General features: G+C 38.0%; 1 protein-coding gene across 5 annotated transcripts in view; it reads right to left on the minus strand.

The window, feature by feature from the left end:
* GPLD1 (glycosylphosphatidylinositol specific phospholipase D1) overlaps positions 1–19,029 on the minus strand; it is a 61,322-nt gene that overhangs the window by 22,845 nt on the left and 19,448 nt on the right. For all 5 annotated transcript variants that reach the window (XR_005384402.1, XR_005384403.1, XM_038584272.1 and 2 more), the window contains 6 exons: positions 18,766–18,876; positions 17,599–17,647; positions 16,540–16,594; positions 2,657–2,764; positions 2,403–2,430; positions 2,175–2,314 (listed from right to left, as the gene is read on the minus strand). Coding sequence is in view for 3 of the 5 variants with exons in the window: in XM_038584272.1 (XP_038440200.1) it covers positions 2,175–2,314; positions 2,403–2,430; positions 2,657–2,764; positions 16,540–16,594; positions 17,599–17,647; positions 18,766–18,876 (491 nt within the window). In the remaining 2 variants the exon portion in view is untranslated. The remainder of the gene's footprint in view (positions 1–2,174; positions 2,315–2,402; positions 2,431–2,656; positions 2,765–16,539; positions 16,595–17,598; positions 17,648–18,765; positions 18,877–19,029) is intronic.

Consider the following 19,029-nt stretch of genomic DNA (forward strand, 5'->3'; position numbering starts at 1 on the left):
CTCAAGGTCCCACCAGGATTCGGATGGGAATTCCTCAAATGCCACAACCAGGATCCAGACAGCAGCCTTGCAACAGAAGCACTACAGTTATCAATAGTTTTTTTAATTACGTAGAGCTCTGGCTGGGAATGTAACCACCATTTTCTCACTGTTTCTTTAAAAAGATACACTCAAAGCTTCAAGCAACAAATGTGCTTTGGAAGATAATTCTCAGCTAAAAAAATGCTTATAATATGGAAATGTGTACATGTTTCCTTCACTCATGAATTTGTATCCTCTTTCCTGGGAGCCTTCTCCAAATTTCCCATAAAGCTCCATGAATTCTTTTTTTTTTTTTTTTTTAAGATTTTATTTATTTATTCATGAGAGACAGAAAGAGAGAGAGGGGCAGAGACACAGGCGAGGGAGAAGCAGGCTTCCTGCAGGGAACCTGACGTGGGACTCAATCCTGGGTCTCCAGGATCACACCCTGGGCCAAAGGCAGCGCTAAACCGCTGAGCCACCCGGGCTGCCAAAAGCTCCATAAATTCTGATGAATCTCCCTTTGTCTATGTGTGTAAAGTGCCATCAATCCATGCACTTTTCTGCCTTGACAAGTTAGAATATCAAGAGACAAATCTATTTCTTCTCAAATAGTTCTCCTAATGGAAGAATAAAGTCTAGCCGTCTGAGCTGTTTGGACAACCAAACAAACACCACAGCTGTTCTCCACTTAAGGACCATTACACATGGATTTTATAAAACAAATAAATGCAGGTCATTCACACTCACATGACCAATATAAACTTAACTTCCTTCCAATAAAAAATATAATACTAGTAGCCAACATGTATTAAGTGCTTCCTACATGCTAAATCATTTACAGAGTGACCTCACATGCTCCTCCCAACATCCCCATGATAAAGGGAGAATTATTATTCACCCCATTTCACAGATGAGAAAACAAAGCTTAGGGAGGTTTAGCTACTTGCTTGGGATAACTCAGCAGTGAGAGGAAGGTCTTGCAAATTCCAAAGCCCATCCTCTATCATTGTGTGCATCTAAAAACACACAGCCACAGAAGGAGAGCCTGGAGCGTTCACAGGAGGCTTGTTTCATTATTTTAAAAAATAGTATTTATATTGGATTATTTATGTTACTGTTTACCAACTGTTTAAAACAGGTTTAATATTTACAGCCTAATGTCAAATTTATCATGCAAGGGAATTTTGTTTCAAATCACAATGTATAATTATGGTCAACATTCTTTTAATACTAGCAAATGCTATTAAGGGCAAAAGAACATCATCCAGCATAGAATATCCTAAAGTTACAAGTATTCAGGCCCCTCCAATTTAGAACATCTGCCCAACGCTCCTCAGCCTGGAACAACTGCCTGGTGCAGACTCAGCTCTAGAACCATCTTTCCCACTGCATGGCTGCTGCTTGAGCTTCACACCCTGCCCTTTCCTGCATGGGGTACTCCCTCCACTGCTCCCTCTCCAGACCCCCACCACACCCCACTTGGTTTGGCAGCCTGGGAGGGCTGCACACACAGTGGACTGGTTGTAAGCTGGATCTGAGAGGATCCTTAGCTCTCTCCTACAGCAGGGAGACTGTGAGCCTACAGGTCTATTGCAGCTGGAAGTAGGGTACTGCAGTCTACCCTGGTCTACATGCCCTGGTTCACGTCTCTGGCTAACACTCATCCTGGACATGCAGGGCAGGAGCAGAAAAGGAGCTGGAACCCAGACACCATTCTATATGGGCTGAATGTCAGACTCCACCAGAAGGCTGTGATTTACAAATCCACCCATTTCTGATTTTACTTGGGTCAGTGAAGTGCTCTTTGAAACCCTTTGAACCTGAGATGGCAGCAGGGGGAGAGGAGGCTCACTGAGCCAGGCTGCTGGAGCCTGTGCACAGCACCAGTCCTCCCTGAAGAAGAGACACAGCCACAGTTCTTCAAGATCCCCCTCCTCTCTGTCCCTAAAACAGGAGACAGCAGCACATGTCACCAGATAGGAGTGCATCTGGGTTCTGAGATGACCATTTCCATTCTTCTCCTCCTTAGTTAGGACAGGCTAGCACTTCTTGAGACCTTTGCATTTGCCAATTGGAAATGTGAGAGCAGCACCAGGGAAGGGAGGGAAGAGGCAGAAGTGGCTGGTCGAGGAGGGACGGCAGTATCTCACCTGGTCCCATTCTCTAACATGAAGCTCATCAGACGGTAGATGTTAGTGGACCAAAACGCCATGTCATCCAGTCCCCCCAGGAAATATTCTTGGAATTGTTCCACCAAAAATGGGGACTTTCTGGAGAAAGTGGGATAAAGCTATGGCACAGAAAAAGAAGACTTATCAATAGGTGCTCTTTCTGGTATCTTTATAATCCTTTAAAATTTTGAAGAATAAAACCCTTACCTTGGAAATAGCTAACATCTCACCATACCTGCAACATGAACAAAATTTTTTGCCTGTTGAGTTTGATTTGTACAAAGAAGTGAAGCAAATAAAGAAGAAGCTCCATCAACATCTATCTACTCTCATGCAACTGCTTTCAAGTAAGCAAAAATCCAGAAATCCAAACTCCAACTCAGGAAACTGAAATATCAAAAAGTGCGCTAAGGAAATTCACATGAAAATCAGCTAAAAATTCTCCTCTGGGTCACACCTACATTTCCAAGAATTGAAGGTATGAACAGTCAACAATTGCACTTTTGGTGATGACTTCTCGGCCATAGAGTTTCTTGTAAATTCCCAGCAGATCTTCAATGGGCACATACCTGAGAAAAGCATTGGAATAAAATAAGATTCTGAAATTAAAGAGGATTTAGGCATGATTATTACATGCCAGGGCTTTCGGTGAACTATTTATTTAATCCTACCTACAAGCCCAGGTACCCACTGGACATAAGAGGACACTAAAGCACAGAAAAGTGAATTGACTTCCCTAAAGTTGCAGAGCAAACTTAATTCAGTATTTATGAAGGTACATTTGAAGACAGAAAACTAACTATAAAGTATGAAAAGGAAGTTTAGTCTTGTGAATTCACAGTTCAAGAAGCAATATATTTTTATTTTTTGGAGCACTGAATTATTCTCAAATGTTATTACTATTATTTTTTGAGAAAGAGAGAGAGAGCAAGGAGGGGAGGAAGAGAGGGAGAGAGAGGGTTTTAGGAAGGCCCCATGCCCAGTGTGGAGCCAACACAGGGCTGAGATCAGGACTTGAGCCAAAATCAAGAATCAGATGCTTAACCGACTGAGCCATCCAGGTGCCCCAAAAGTTATTATTTTTAAAAATATCCCCAAATCCTGGTTTTAAAATACACAGTGTAAAATGCCAAAGAGAATTCCAAGTCAGACTTTTGGTTGACAGCTACTCATGATTTCAGTTGGAAGAAGAGTAGCATACATGAGATTAATGCTGAACCATCTTCCATCTGGATTTCTGAAGCCTTTGACTATACTGGACAGAAACCACAACCAAATAAAATGTGATTATAGTATATGTATAAGAAGAATCTATGGAGATATCCACTTTTTAATTTACAAGAGCATCAGAGTGGTCCTCCCAATAAAAATAGCTCTAGGCTGAACAAAATAACAAAAATATTTTTTTAGATGAATCATAGTGCTAGCAAGGAAGTGAAAAATTTCCAAAGGCAGCACAAATTGAAACTGGAAACTTTAAGAGGTAAGAGCAGAAGCCAGCCTTTGCCCTGAGCACTTGGAGATTTTTTCCGATGGCTGCGTTGTATGCAGATGTGGGCTGAAGTGTAGGAACTAGCCAAAGCAGCCCATCTCAGAGGAGACTCCACTAAAGGCTATACCCTATGCATGAGTATTAGGTAGAAACAAACCCAACCTATTAAAAAGAACAACAAAGAAATTGGTCTTCATCTTGACAATAGATAGAGAAGGGCAAAATATCTCTCCCACTAAAATTGGTAATTACTACCAGTCCCACAAATGGTCTGTCTGCATTCATCTGTAATCAAGAAAACTTCAAGGGCTGAATGTAATTCAATGTGGTCTTAGATTAATGTGCCTCAAGGCAGCCTTCAGAAATCCAGACAAACCCTCAATGGAGATGCAACTCTATGTCCAGCCATGAGTAATTAGAGAACTGTGGGACATAACCAAGTAAGCCAGCATGACTACAGTAAGAGTTGCTAAAGTAGACTTGAAGGCAGTAAGCATTCATTAGAGATGAGAAGGGTCAGTATATCATGACGAAAGGTCAACTCACCAGAAAGACATAAGATTTTTACACTGGAAGGTACCTGCCAACATATCTTTAAAACAATAAACACCAATTTGACAGAACTTCAAGGAGAAATGGAAAAAATATCCACAAAGGGAAATTTTTTAACAAGGTTTTTCTCTCAGTAGTTATTAGATTGACCTAATATAAAATAAAAAGGCTATTTTATTTATACTTGTAACAGTAAATTTAATAAGCTTACACAAATAAGCATATATGTAACATTAGGTAAAAAATTGGAGAACATTCTTTTCAAACACAGATGGGATATTTATAAGAGTTGATTATATGCTGGACCTTAAATCAAGGCTCAACAGGAGACTCCTGGCAAAGATGGCAGAGTAGGAGGACCCTAGATTGATCTCATCTCACAGATATAACTAAACAACCATCACATCAATGCAAACAACCCAGAAAACAACCCAAAGAATGGCAGAAGAGTGGTGCCTGGCTGGCTCAGTTGGAAGAGCAAGCAACTCTTGATCTCAGGGTTGTGAGTTTGAGCCCCATGTTGGAGATAGAGATTACTAAAATTAATTAATTAATTAAAACAACAACAACAACAACAAAGACTGGGAGAAGAAACGCCACAACTAAATGTAGTGAAGAGTCCACATCGAGGAGAGTAGAAAGTGCAGAGATGTAGTGGGGGTGCTAAACCCCACAGGTCTGGCCACCAGGGGGAGGAAGCCATGGTTTTGGGGTGGGGTGATCATCAGATCACCAGCAGATCATCACACTGGGGAGCCTTCAAGAGTGAGCTATAGCTCCATAACATTTGGTTTTGAAAATGAGAGCAGCTGAATTTTCTGAGTGCTAGCCAGTGGAACATAAAGACTGGAACTTAAAAAAAAAAAAAAAAAAAAAAAAATCAGTGGGCGTGGCTTTAGAAGAGCCCAGAGGGTGACAAGAAGCTGAGTCTCTGCCCTTAGAGAGATAGCATGACAAACAATCTGCAGAGATAGAACACAGAAGCAGTAGTTTAAAAAGTGTAGAGGAAAAAAAGTAGGGGGCATAAAAGAGGGAGAGTGAGTTACTAATCTCAGAGTTCACTGAGGAACTTTTCTAGGAACAGAGAACTGGCAGGCACCATTTCCCTCCCCACTCACCAGCATAAACAAATATGGGAACCAGCACAGCACCAGACTTTACTACCCAACTTGCATACACCACACTCTGCCCCCTCCAGCAGGGCCCATCTTAATCCCAGTGCTGCAGATCCCCTCCCCCAGAACACAAGTACAAACTTTGCCAACACTGTGTCTCTCAACCTCCCAGAGAGGACTTGTGCACCTTGCTAAAACTGTACCCTCTGCCCGTGTGTACTGTGCAGAGCAGCCTCAGTTTCTCCACAGCAGCTGTGCATCCCCTGTGGAAGAGGCCTAGGGTACACAGCTTGAAGCAGCACACCACTGCCTTCATGAGTCATGGAGCAGCCCCAGTGAGCCCCGGTCTTTGGGGCTGCAGGTCCCCCATGGAAGAGGACCCACACCATCATCTTAAAAGTGCATACCTCAAAGTAAGTAAGTAAGTAAATAAATAAATAAATAAAATTTTTTTAAAAAAAGTGCATACCTCTGCCTACTACTTTTAAGAGCAAGAGATGCAGCTGACCTTCCTAACACAGAAAAACAGAGAGGAGACAGAAGAATATGTCCCAAATGAAAGAACAGGACAAAAATCACAGTAAGAGACCTAAGCAAAACAGAGATAAATAATATGACCAGAAGGGAATTTAAAGTAATGATCATAAAGGTACTCCCTGGACTTGAGAAAATACTAGAAGACATTAGAAGATCCTGAACATGGAGGGGAAAAAAAAAATTGGAGAGGAAGACCACAATAATCCAAAGTAAAAATACACTTGATAGAATAAATAGCAAGCTAGAGGAAGCAGAAAAACAAATTAATGACCTGGAAGACAGAGTAATGGAAATTAACCAAGCTGAGCAGGTGAGAGAGAAAGAATTATGCAAAACAAGAATAGACTTAGAGAACTCAGTGGCTCCATGAAGCATAATGACATTCACATTATAGGGATCCCAGTAGAAGAGAGAGAAGGGGGGGGGGGGAGTAGAAAATTTATTTGAAGAAATAATAGCTGATATCTTCCCTAATGTGGGAAAGGAAACAGATATTGACATGCAGGAGGCACAGCGATATCCTCCCAAAACTCAAGGTAATCCAAACCAAGACACATATTAATTAAAATGGCAAAAAGTCATGATAAAGAAATAATTTAAAAGCAGCAAGAGAAAAAAAGACAATTACATAGAAGAAAAATGTAATTTTTCATAAGGCTACCAGCTAATTTTTCAGCAGAAACTGCAAGCAAGAAGACAGTGGCATGATATATTCAAAGTGCTAAATGGGTAAAATCTGCAGCCAAGAATATTCTATACTGCAAGGTTGTCATTCAGAATAGAAGGAAAGATAAAGAATTTCCAGGGAAACAAAAACTAAAAAGGTTCATGACCAATAAACCAGCCCTGAAGAAAAAAAGGAATCCTTGAGTGGAAAGGAGAGACCATAAGTGAGAGTATGAAAAGTAGGGAACACAAAAGCAGTAGAAATAAGTATATCTGTAAAAATCAGTCAAAGGATTTGCAAAATAAAAGGATGTAAATTATGACACCATATCCTGAAAATGGGAGTGGAGGGAGTAAAGATGGTTTCAAATTAAACAATCATTGGCTTACTACAGACTGCTATATGCAGAAGATGTTATATATAAACCTAATGGTAACCACAAGTCAAAAACCACTAATACATTTGCAAAAAATAAAGAGAAAGGAATCCAAGTATATTACAGAAATCCAACTAATCATGAGAAAAGAGAGCAAGAGAAGGATCAGAAAAAAACTATAAAAAGCACCCCAAAATAAGTAACAAAATGGCACTAAATACATACCTATTACTAATTACCTGGAATGTAAATGGGCTAAAGGCTCCAATCAAAAGACATAGGGTGACAAAATGGATAAAAACAAAAAACAAAAAAACAAGACCCATCTACATGCTGCTTACAAGAGACTCCTCTCAGATAGAAAGATACCTGCAGACCAAAAGTGAGGAGATGGAGAAACATTTGTCATGCAAATGCAAGGCAAAAGCAAGTTAGGGTAGCATACTTATCCTGGACAAAATAGACTTTAAAACAAACACTATAAAAAATAAAAATAATACAGTATAACAAGAGACAAAGAAAGGCCCTATGTAATCAAAAAGGTGACAATTCAACAAGAAGATATTGTAAATATCTTTGTAAATATTTATGCAACTAACATGGGAACACCCTAACATCTAAACCAGTTAATAACAAATGTAAAGGAAGTAATTGATAATACAATAATGGTAGGGGACTTTAACACCCCACTTACATCAATGGACAGATAATCCAAATAGAAAATCAAGAAAACATTGGCTTTAGGGACACTTGGGTGGCTCAGAGATTAAGCATCTTGGGCGCCTGGGTGGCTTAGTGGTTGAGCTTCTGCCTTCAGCTCAGGTCGTGATCCTGGGGTCCTGGGATCGAGTCCCACATCAGGCTCCCTGCATGGAGCCTGCTTCTCCCTCTGCCTGTGTCTCTGCCTCTGTGTGTCTCTCATGAGTAAATAATAAAATCTTAAAAAAAAAAAAAAAAGCATCTGCCTTTGGCTCAGGTTGTGATCCCAGGGTCCTAGGATCGGGTCTTGCATCAGGCTTCCAATGGGGAGCCTGCTTCTTCCTCTGCCTTGTCTCTGCATCTTTCTCTGTGTTTCTCATGAATAAATAAATAAAATCAAGAAAAGAAAGAAAAGAAAGAAAAGAAAGAAAAGAAAAGAAAAGAAAGAAAAGAAAGAAAAGAAAAGAAAGAAAAGAAAGAAAGAAAGAAAGAAAGAAAGAAAGAAAGAAAGAAAGAAAGAAAAGAAAAGAAAAGAAAAGAAAAGAAAAGAAAAGAAAAGAAAAGAAAAGAAAAGAAAAGAAAAGAAAAAGAAAAGAAAGAAAAAGAAAAGAAAGAATAATGGCTTTGAATGACACACTGGACCAAATGGATCTAACAGATACATTCAGAGCAGTCCATCCTACAACAAGCAAACACATACTTTTCAAGTGCACTTCGAACATTCTCCAGTAGAGATCATATATCAGGCCACAAAACAAGCCTCCTCAAAAAGATCCAAGTCACACCATGCATCTTTTCTGACCACAATGCTATGAAACTAGAAATTATAAGAAAAAATCTGGAAGGAACACAAATACCTAGAGTTAAATAACATGCTACTAAACAATAAATCGGTCAACTGAGAAATCAAAATATAAATTACAGATTACACAGAAACAAACGAAAACTCACTACAAAATCTTTGGGAAGCAGCAAAAGCTGTTCTAAGAGGAGAGCATACAGCAATGCAGGACCTACTTCAAGAAGAAAAGTCTCTTGGGATGCCTGGATGGCTCAGTGGTTGAGCGTCTGCCTTCAGCTCAGGGCTTGATCTCACAGTCCCAGAATCGAGTCCCGCATCAGTTTCTCCTTGCTTCTCCCTCTGCCTAGGTCTCTGCCTCTCTCTCTCTGTGTCTCTCATGAATTAATATATATATTATATATATATAAAGAAGAAGGCAGCCCAGCTGGCTCAGCAGTTTAGCACTGCCTTCAGCCCAGGGCGTGATCCTGGAGACCTGGGATCGAGTCCCACCGTCAGGCTCCCTGAATGGAGCCTGCTTCTCCCTCTGCCTGTGTCTCTGCCTCTCTCTCTCTCTCTCTCTCTCTCATTAATGACTAAATAAAATTAAAAAAAAAAGAAGAAAAGTATCAAATAAACAACCTAGCCTTACACCTAAAGGAGCTAGAAAAAGAGCAAACAAATCCTCAAAACCAGTAGAAGGAAGGAAATAATAAAGATTACAGCAGAAATAAAGGATATAGAAATTAAAAAACAATAGAACAGATCAATGAAACCATGGGTGGATTCTTTGGAAAGATTAAAATTGATAAACTACTTGCCCAAATTGGGGAGGGGGTCTTAAATAAACAAAAAAAAAAAAAATAGAGAAGAAATAACAAATGAAACCACAGAAACACAAAGAACTGTATGCTGACAAACTGGACAACCTAGAAGAAATGGATAAACTCCTAGAACATATAAACTACCAAAACAGAAACAAGAAGAAATAGAAAATTTGAACAGACTGATTACTAGCAATGAAGTGGAATCAGTAATCAAAAAACTCTCAAACAAAAGTCCAGGACCAGATGGCTTCCTGGGCAAAGTCTACCAACCATTTAAAGAAGAGTTAATACCTATTCTTCTCAAACTATTGCAAAAAATAAAAGAGGAATGAAAACTTCCAAATTCATTCTATGAGGCCAGCATTACCTTGATACCAAGGTGTAAAGACACCAAAAAACAGAACATCTGGGTGGCTCACCTCTGCCTTCAGACCAGGGCGTGATCCCAGAGTGCCGGGATTGAGTCCCACATCAGGCTCCCTGCATGGAGCCTGCTTCTCTCTGCCTATGTCTCTGCCTCTCTCTCTCTGTCTCTCTCATGAATAAATAAATAAAATCTTAAAAAAAAAAGACACCAAGAAAAAGGGAACTATAGACCAGTATCTCTCATGAAAACAGATGCAAAATTCCTCACTGAAAGCAAACCAAATCCAGTAATACATTTTTAAAAACCATCCACCAAGATCAAGTAAGATTTATTCTTGGGTTGACAGGGTGGTTCAATATTTGCAAATCAGTCAACATGATACATCACACCAATAAGAGAAAGAAAAATCATATGGTCATTTTAATAGATGCAGAAAAAGCATTCAACAAAGTAGAACATCTAATCGTGATAAAAAAAACTCTCCACAAAGTAGATTTAGAGGGAACATATCTCAACATAATAAGCGCCATATATGAAAAACCCACAGTTAACATCATACTTACTGGTAAAAAACTGAGAGCCTTTCCTCTAAGGTCAGGAATAAGAGGAATATGTCTACTCTCATCTGTTATTTAAAATAGAACTGGAAGTCCTACCCACAGCAACCAAACAAAAAGAAATAAAAGGTATCCAGATTAGAAGAAATAACACTTTCATTATTTGCAGATGACATGATACTATATATTAAAAACCTAAAGACTCCACCAAAGAACTGCTAGAACTGATAAATGAATTCAGTTGGATCACAATATACAAAAGCTGATGTACAAAATTCTGTTGTATTTCCATATACTAATAAAGAAGTAGCAGAGAGAGAAACTAAGAAAACAATCCCATTTACAATTACACTAAAAACGATAAAATATCTGGGAATATACTTAACCAAAGAAGTGAAAAACTGCTACTCTGAAAACTATAAAATACTGATGAAAGAAACTGACTATGATACAAAGAAGTGGGAAGACATTCCATGCTCATGGATTGGAAGAATATTTGCTAACATGTCTATACTATTCAGGGTAATCTACACATTTAATGCATTCCTTACCAGGGCGCCTGGGTGGCTCAGTTGGTTAAGTGATTGGCTTTTGATCTCAGCTCAGGTATTTATTTTTTTATTTATTTTATTTTATTTTATTTTATTTTATTTTATTTTATTATTTTATTTTATTTTATTTTATTTATTATTTTATTTTATTTTATTTTATTTTATTTTATTTTATTTTATTCATGAGAGACACAGAGAGAGAGAGAGCCAGAGCCATAGGCAGAGGGAGCAGCAGGCTTCATGCAGGAAGCACGATGTAGGACTCGATCCCGGGACCCTGGAATCAATGCCCTGAGCCAAAGGCAGATACTCAACTGCTGAGCCACCCAGGCATCCCAGGCCTTTTTTTTTTTTTTTTTTTTTTAAGATTTTATTTATTTATTTGTCAGAGAGAGAGAGAGAATACAAGCAGGGGGTATGGCAGGCAAAGGGAGAAGCAGGCTCCCCGCTGAGCAAGAAGCCCATGCAGGACCCAATCTCAGGACCCCAGGATCATGACCTGAGCTGAAGGCAGACACTTAACCATCTGAGCCACCCAGGCATCCTTCAGTTCAGGTCTTGATCTCAGGGTGGTGATTTCAAGACCTATGTTGGGCTCACTGTGGAGCCCACTTAAAAAAAAAAAAATGCAATCCCTATAAAAATACCAATAGCATCTTTCACAGAGCTAGAATAAACAATGTTAAAATTTGTGTGCAACCACAAATGATCCCAAATAGCCAAAGCAGTCTTGAAACAAAGAAAAGCAAACTAGAGGCATCACAATTCTGGACTTCAGGTTAGATTTCAAACCTGCAGCAGTCAAAATAGTATGATACTGGCACAAAAATAGACACATTGATCAATGGAACAGAACAGAAAACCCAGAAATGAACCCACAGCTATATGTTCAATTAATCTTCAACAAAACAGGAAAGAATATCCAATGGGAAAAGTCTCTTCAACAAATGGTGTCAGGAAAACTGGACAGCAACATGCAAAAGAATGAAACTGGACAACTTTCTTATGCCATACAGAAGAATAAACTCAAAATGGATTAAAGACTTAAATGTGAGATCTGAAACCATAAAAGTCCTAGAAGGGAGCACAGGCAGTAATTTCTCTGATAACAGCCATAGCAAAATTTTTCTAAGCATGTTTTCTAAGGCAAGGGACATAAAAGCAAAAATAAACTATTGGGAATTCATCAAAATAAAAAGGTCTGCACAGTGAAAGAAACAATCAGCAAAGCTTAAAGATATTCTATCAAATGGGAGAAGATATTTGCAAATGACATATATGATAAAGGGTTAATATCCAAAATATATAAAGAATTGATATAGGTCAACATCAAAAAACTAAATAATCCAATTAAAAATGGGCAAAGAACATGGACATTTCTCCAGAGAAGACACACAGATGGCCAACAGACACATGAAAAGATGTTCATCATCATCATCAGGGATATGCAAATCAAAACTATCACCTCACACCTCTCAGAATGGCTAAAATTAACAACTCAGGAAACAAAGGATGTTGGTGAGGATGTGGAGAAAGCGGAACCCTAACTGTTGGTGGGAATGCAAACTGGTGCAGCCTCTCAGGAAAACAGTATGGAGGTTCCTAAAAAGTTAAAAACAGAACTGCCGTATTACCCAGCAATTGCACTACTGGGTGTTTACCACCAAAACACAAAAACACTAATTGAAAGAGATACATGCACCCCTGCATAGACAGCAGCATTATTTAGAAAAGCCAAGTTATCGTCAGGCTCCCTGCATGGAGCCTGCTTCTCCCTCTGCCTATGCCTCTGCCTCTCTCTCTCTCTCTCTCTGTGTCTCCCATGAATAAACAAATAAATAAAATCTTTTAAAAAAAAAAAAGTCAAGTTATGGAAGCAGTGCAAGTGTCCACCAATAGATGAATGGATAGGGATCCCTGGGTGGCGCAGTGGTTTGGCGCCTGCCTTTGGCCCAGGGCGCGATCCTGGAAACCCAGGATCGAATCCCACGTCGGGCTCCCAGTGCATGGAGCCTGCTTCTCCCTCTGCCTGTGTGTCTCTGCCTCTCTCTCTCTCTCTCTCTCTCTGACTATCATAAATAAATAAAAATTAAAAAAAAAAGAAAGAAAATGTGATGTATGTATACAATGGAATATTACTCAGCCATAAAAAAGAATGAAATCTTGCCATTTGCAACAACATGGGTGGAGCTAGAGAGTATAATGCTAGGTTAAATAGTCAGAGAAAGACAAAAACCATATGACCTCACTCATATGTGGAATTTAATAAATTAAACAAATGAGCAAAGGGGAAAAAAGAGAGAAAGACACAAACCAAGAAATAGACTCTTCACTATAGAGAACAAACTGATGGTCACCAGAGGGGAGGGGGTGGAGGGATGGGGGGTTTGGTGATGGGCATTAAGAGTACACCTATCATGATGAGCACCGAGTAATGTATAGAACTGTTGGACCACTATGTTATACACCTGAAAGTAATATAACAGTGCATGTTAACTATACTGAAATTAAATTAAAACACTTAATTTTTTAAAGCATTAACATTTTTTAAAGATTCTTTTTATTTGATAGAGAGATTGAAAGAGAGAGAGAGTGCATTCATACAAGCCACAGGAGTGGCAGGCAGAGGGAGAGGGAGAAGCAGGTTCCCCACAGAGCAGGGAGCCCAACACAGGGCTTGATCCCAAACCCTGGGATCATCACCTGAGCTGAAGGCAGATGTTCAACTGATTGAACCAGGCACCACAAATTAAAACACTTTTAAAAAGACTCCACAAATTTCATAGGAACTCAAAGAAAATAAATATATGAGTAAAAAGTAATGAAAGAGAAAATGGACACATAATAGGACCAGTAAACCCAAAAGTTTGTTTTTAAAATAATGAAACTGAAAAATATTAGATTAGATTAACAGTTGAAAATTATATGAAAAGTCAGGATAAAGAATATTATGGATAACAAGGTAACACAAGCACAAATAAGAGACATAATTAGAAAAAATTATGAACAATCTCATGCCATGATGTTTAAACACTCAGATGAAAAGGAAAAACCCTAGAAAATAAAACTCCTTAAGAAGAAATTGAAAAACTATGTAGTCCTATAACCATGACAGAAGTTTTTAAGCAGTCCCCACAAAGATAACACTAGGCCTAGAGAGCTTTACAAATTCTACCAAACATTCAAGTTCTGATTTTACGTAGACTTCAGAGAAAAGAAAAGGAACACTTTCCACCTGATGTCATGAAGCTAGCATAACCTTGATACTAAAACCAAACAAAGACAGAATAAAGGACAATTATAGTACAAACTCACCCATAAATAAAAATGCAAAAACCTCAGGCAGCAATAGATGCAACAGATATTAAAAAGAAAATATACTATCGCAAAGTTGGTTTTGTCCCACGAATTCAACTTGATTAAATATTAGCAAATAGATCAGTATAATTGTTATATTAACAGGTAAGAAAGAGATAACTATTTCAACAGATGCAGGCTAAGTTCAACACATATGAAGTTAATTTATAATAACAACTAACATCAATCTAAAATAGAAGGAAACTGCCTAAGTTGATATTCACAAAACCCATAGCAAACATTCTATTTGATAAAATTTTGAAAGCATTCTCTGTAAGATCACAGTATCACCACTTCTTTTGTACTGAAAATATTATCCAATGTGGTACAGCAGAAAAAAGAAAGTTATAAAGATTGAAAAAGGAAAAGCAAAATGGTCACAATTTGTAGATGATGCATTGTGAGTCTATAGGGAATTCAAAAAAAAAAAAAAATCTCCAGATAGATTAGAATAAATAAGGGAGCTTAGAAATGTTGCTAGATACAAAAATCAAAATTAGATAGTTGCTTGCATTTCTATACAGCAACAACAATTAGAAAATAAAACTAGTACCAAAAGTTACCATTTATGGTAGGAAATAAAAAGTCTCTGCAAGGATATCAAATAAAACCACATAAGACCTTGGGAGAAAACTTATAAAACTTTAATAAAAGTCATTAAAAAGGGCTTACATAAAATGTATAGCACTTTAAATAAAATGTATAGGATGTGAAGACTCAGTATTTCCAAGTTGTTAATGCTCTTCCAATGGATCTCTAGATTCAATAAAATTCTAATAAAAATTCCAACAAGATTTTTCTTGGAACATGGCAACTTGCTCCTCTCACTTTATTTGAAAGAGCCAAGGCAAAAGAATTGGCAAAGTATGTCTGAAGACAAAGGAAAGGCTGAGAGACCAGCCCAAAGAGATTTATCCTAAAGCCACTGTAATTAAAAAAAAAAAAATCAGTATTGCTCACAGACAATTAGATCAATAGGGCAAAATAGAAAGCCCAAAAATGGACCCAAATACATGTGAAATTGTATGACAGAGAGGGCCTTATAGACCAGTAAGGAAAGGGGAGACTACCGGTAAGTGTCCTGACTTGGGGATAATCTTTTACATCTACAGAAAAACAATCAGATTCTACCTCAGAATATACAAAAAATTAACTCCAGGTAAACGAAGGACAAAGTTTTAAAAAATAAAACCATAAAAGCTCAGAAGGCTAAATAGGAGAATGATCAATCTCATGACCTCAAGGTAGCAAAGGATTTCTTAAGACATCAAAAGTACAAATTACAAAGGAAAAGATGGATATATTCAACTACATTAAAATTAAGTGCTGTTTATTAAGATATACATAAGTAAAAAGACATGCCACAAACCGTGAAAAGATATTTGTAACAAATAAATGACAAACCAGCCAAAAATTAGAAGCCCTAATATATAAGAAACATTCACAATTGAGTAAAAAGGACAAACAAACCAACAGAAAAAGAGGCTGAAAACTAAACAAGATTTTCACTTAATATTGAACACAAATGATTGATAAAATATGAAAGAACATTCAACCTCATTAGTCATCTCAGAAATACAAATTAAAACTTTAATGAGATTTTATTACACACCAAACAGGCTATTTTTAGGTCAGACAATGCCAAGTATTAGACAATGCAGAAGAAGTAGAACTACCCTATGAACCTGAGGAGAGTATCAATTGGGAAGACGATTCTGAAAGTTTGGGCTTACTTAAGTTAAACGTACATACATCCTATGACCCACTAATTCCATGTCTAGTGGTGATTACCAGAGAGATGCCCCTCTGGTGCACAAATGTATGTACAAAAATGTTCATAGCAACACTACGTATAAAGCAAAAACACTCCATATTACTTACATATCCATCCACATTGGAATGGAGCATTTCATTTGGTGTATCTATACAATGGAGGACCACAGAGTAGTGAAAATGAACTACAGTCAAATACATAAATGTGATTGTATCTTGGAAACAGGAATGTAAGCAAAATTTGAAAATACTCGCTATGCAATTCTATTCATCTGTAGATTAAAACCATGTACTATTTTGTATATGGACACATCCATAGGAATTCAACTATAAAGAAAAGCAACAAAATGGTTAACAGGGACTCCATCGTAGTGGTTACCCTGGTGGGAGAGAAGGCGAGCAGAGAAAGCAAGGAGCTCATAAGATACCAGTAAGGCCTGATTTTGAACCAAGTGGTAGCTACACAGGTGTACACAATCTTATTTTTTTATAAATACCCATTTTTATAAGGTATAAGTTACAAATTCAAATCATCCACTTAAACTATTCTAATCTGCCAGTTTACTTTACAAATTTTACATATGCAGAATAATCCTAATTACATTGTAGGCTATATTTTCTAAGGGGATTGAAAAGGGTCAAACTTCTAAATACCATTTAGGGAACACATATGTAAGTGTACATTGCTCTTACCAGCGCCGTGCAAGGTAATTAAAATTAAACTCAAACTGGCTCAACACATCTCCACCTGAGGTATAAGAAAAATATTTACATTTGGTCAGTTAGCGACAACACATGGCATACTTCTTTCAACACAGATTTGCACAATCCAGGTGGTGAGTCCCTTACATTGTCACATATTTGTGTTCATTGTTTTAACACAAGATGAATCATATCTTTAAGAAATAGTGATCATCTTTATCTTAGCCAGTAAGACATGAATTAAGAAAGAAACACCCATATAAACAAGTTTTTCATTTTAAGGAAAAAGATGAACCATAAAAGTTATTTTTTAGAAAAACACCATTCACCCCGTACTTTGGCTATTTAAAGGTAATTCACTAAGGAAAAAGATGGAGTGTACCAATTTAAAGCTGAAGTACTAGGTGACATTAGGTAATTAATTTCTTTTTTAGGTAATGAATTTTAAGCTGATATGAAGGTAAAGCTTTTCAAAATTATGACACAAGCCAATGATGAAATGTAATTTTTTATAAAGAAATACACATATACAACTTTTCAGAAATACATGTCTATGTCAAATGAGATATGTCCATACTATAGATCAACTGAAGTATTAAAATAGAAAGCTAGTTAGTATATGTACTGGGAAGATATGATAAAAATAACATATTTTACCTTAAATATTTATTTTTTAGTATAAATTGAAGCTTATATACACACACAAGAATGAGAAAGAGATAGTGTAGCAAGCCTACCATGAACTACACACATCCTTGCCAGCTGATGCTCCCAGAAGCATCAGCACTCTTGTTATCTAGATACCTGCCTGGTTATTAGATATTTCACAAAGTGACTTAACACCTGTTTCATGGAATATGAAAATGACATTTTTACTCAAGAGAACTACATAGTCCAGTCCTAATTCATCATGAAATGGTCCCAGTTAAGGAGAAAGAAGGTTAGTAAAAATATGGGGAAAAAAACAGATTTATGGTACAGTAGTGACTGCATAACAAGTGAGATATAACTATCACAAAAGAAACTTTGGCAAACGTAAATAAACAGTACCGAAGTCACCAGCCGAATGCGCCTCAGAATAGGAGTCATGAAAATCAACCTGAGAAAGAAAGAGAATCATATGATGTGTGCAAGCATGTGTGTGTCACAAATTGTAGCCCAAATCCCTACCCCACAGCCAGGGCAGTAGTGAGGATATGAATGCCTAACCCAATGAAATGCTAAGGGTATGGAATAGGTGGACTCAATTTCCAAAAAAAAAAAAAAAAAAAAAAAAAAAGAAAAAAGAAAAAAACGTTTATTTTTATTATTTTATTTGTTAGAAAAAAATCATAGTGGCAGTTGAGCTGTATACTGATATCTGGTAACAAATGAGGCTATTGCAAACATTTGCACTTCAGAGGATATACACACAATCTCTACTGCGTCCAAGTGTATGGTTCTCACAGAATGGCCTTATTAATAGCAACTGGTGACCAGAACCAGAAATAAGATCGCCATTTTCAGTTTGGGGATACAGATTCTCATGTAGAAAATTAAAAACAAAACAAAACAAAACAAAAAAAACAGCATGGGGAGATGTGGTGGAGATGTGGCCAAAGTGGGTGGAGAGGAGTGGGAGGTATTGGAATGAAGTCACAGGTGAGAGCCAGCACAGGAATAGTCAACGGGATGCAGTAGTGCCTCACGGGGCCAGATGGCACCTACGCTTGTGAGCACAGCATCACGTACAGAGGTGTCCGATCACTGTCGTACCCCTGAAGCTGATGCAACAGTGTGCCAGCTACACTCAGGAGGAAAAAGGTTTTTAAATGTTAAAAGACAATGTAAAAAGAACAAACACATGTGGAACCATTACTTTCAAATAGAACTAAGTGGAGGCTCTATGTATGCTCATTAATAGACAGGGCTCGAAGAAAACACGACGTTTCCCAAATATTGTTTGTGACTAAACAGAACATCACATTTATCACTGTTTGCAGTGCACATCACTTGTTCTGCCACACGATGAATTGATGAACTTATGGGCAGCATGAAGAGTAAAAGGAATAAATAGCAACAGATGGAAATCTAATACTGCTTTGGGCAAGACATCTTGGTTCTACATGACCTCTGGAAAACCTCAAGTTTTCCTTTCCTCTAAAAGGGCCGGTTTTTAATCTTGGGTAAGGGCAGTGTCACCCCCATAGAGTCATCAACCTGAAGACATGTACTCACGGCTCCCATTGTCCTAAGGAATCCTTGTTCGATCCCCAAGCTGTGCCAGCTGACATCGGCCACCATGTGAGAGGTGATTCCAAACAAGAAAGCTACCAATTTCTCTGTGTCCTGCCAAATAAGCAAATTAGAGGGGGGACAGGTGCATGGGAACAGGGCAGTGGGGACAGGTGCATGGGAACAGGGCAGTGGTGACAGGTGCATGGGAACAGGGCAGTGGGGACAGGTGCATGGGAACAGGGCAGTGGGGACAGGTGCATGGGA

This window comes from Canis lupus, chromosome 35, assembly GCF_011100685.1.
Source record: "Canis lupus familiaris isolate Mischka breed German Shepherd chromosome 35, alternate assembly UU_Cfam_GSD_1.0, whole genome shotgun sequence".
Classification (NCBI taxonomy): Eukaryota; Metazoa; Chordata; class Mammalia; order Carnivora; family Canidae; genus Canis; species Canis lupus.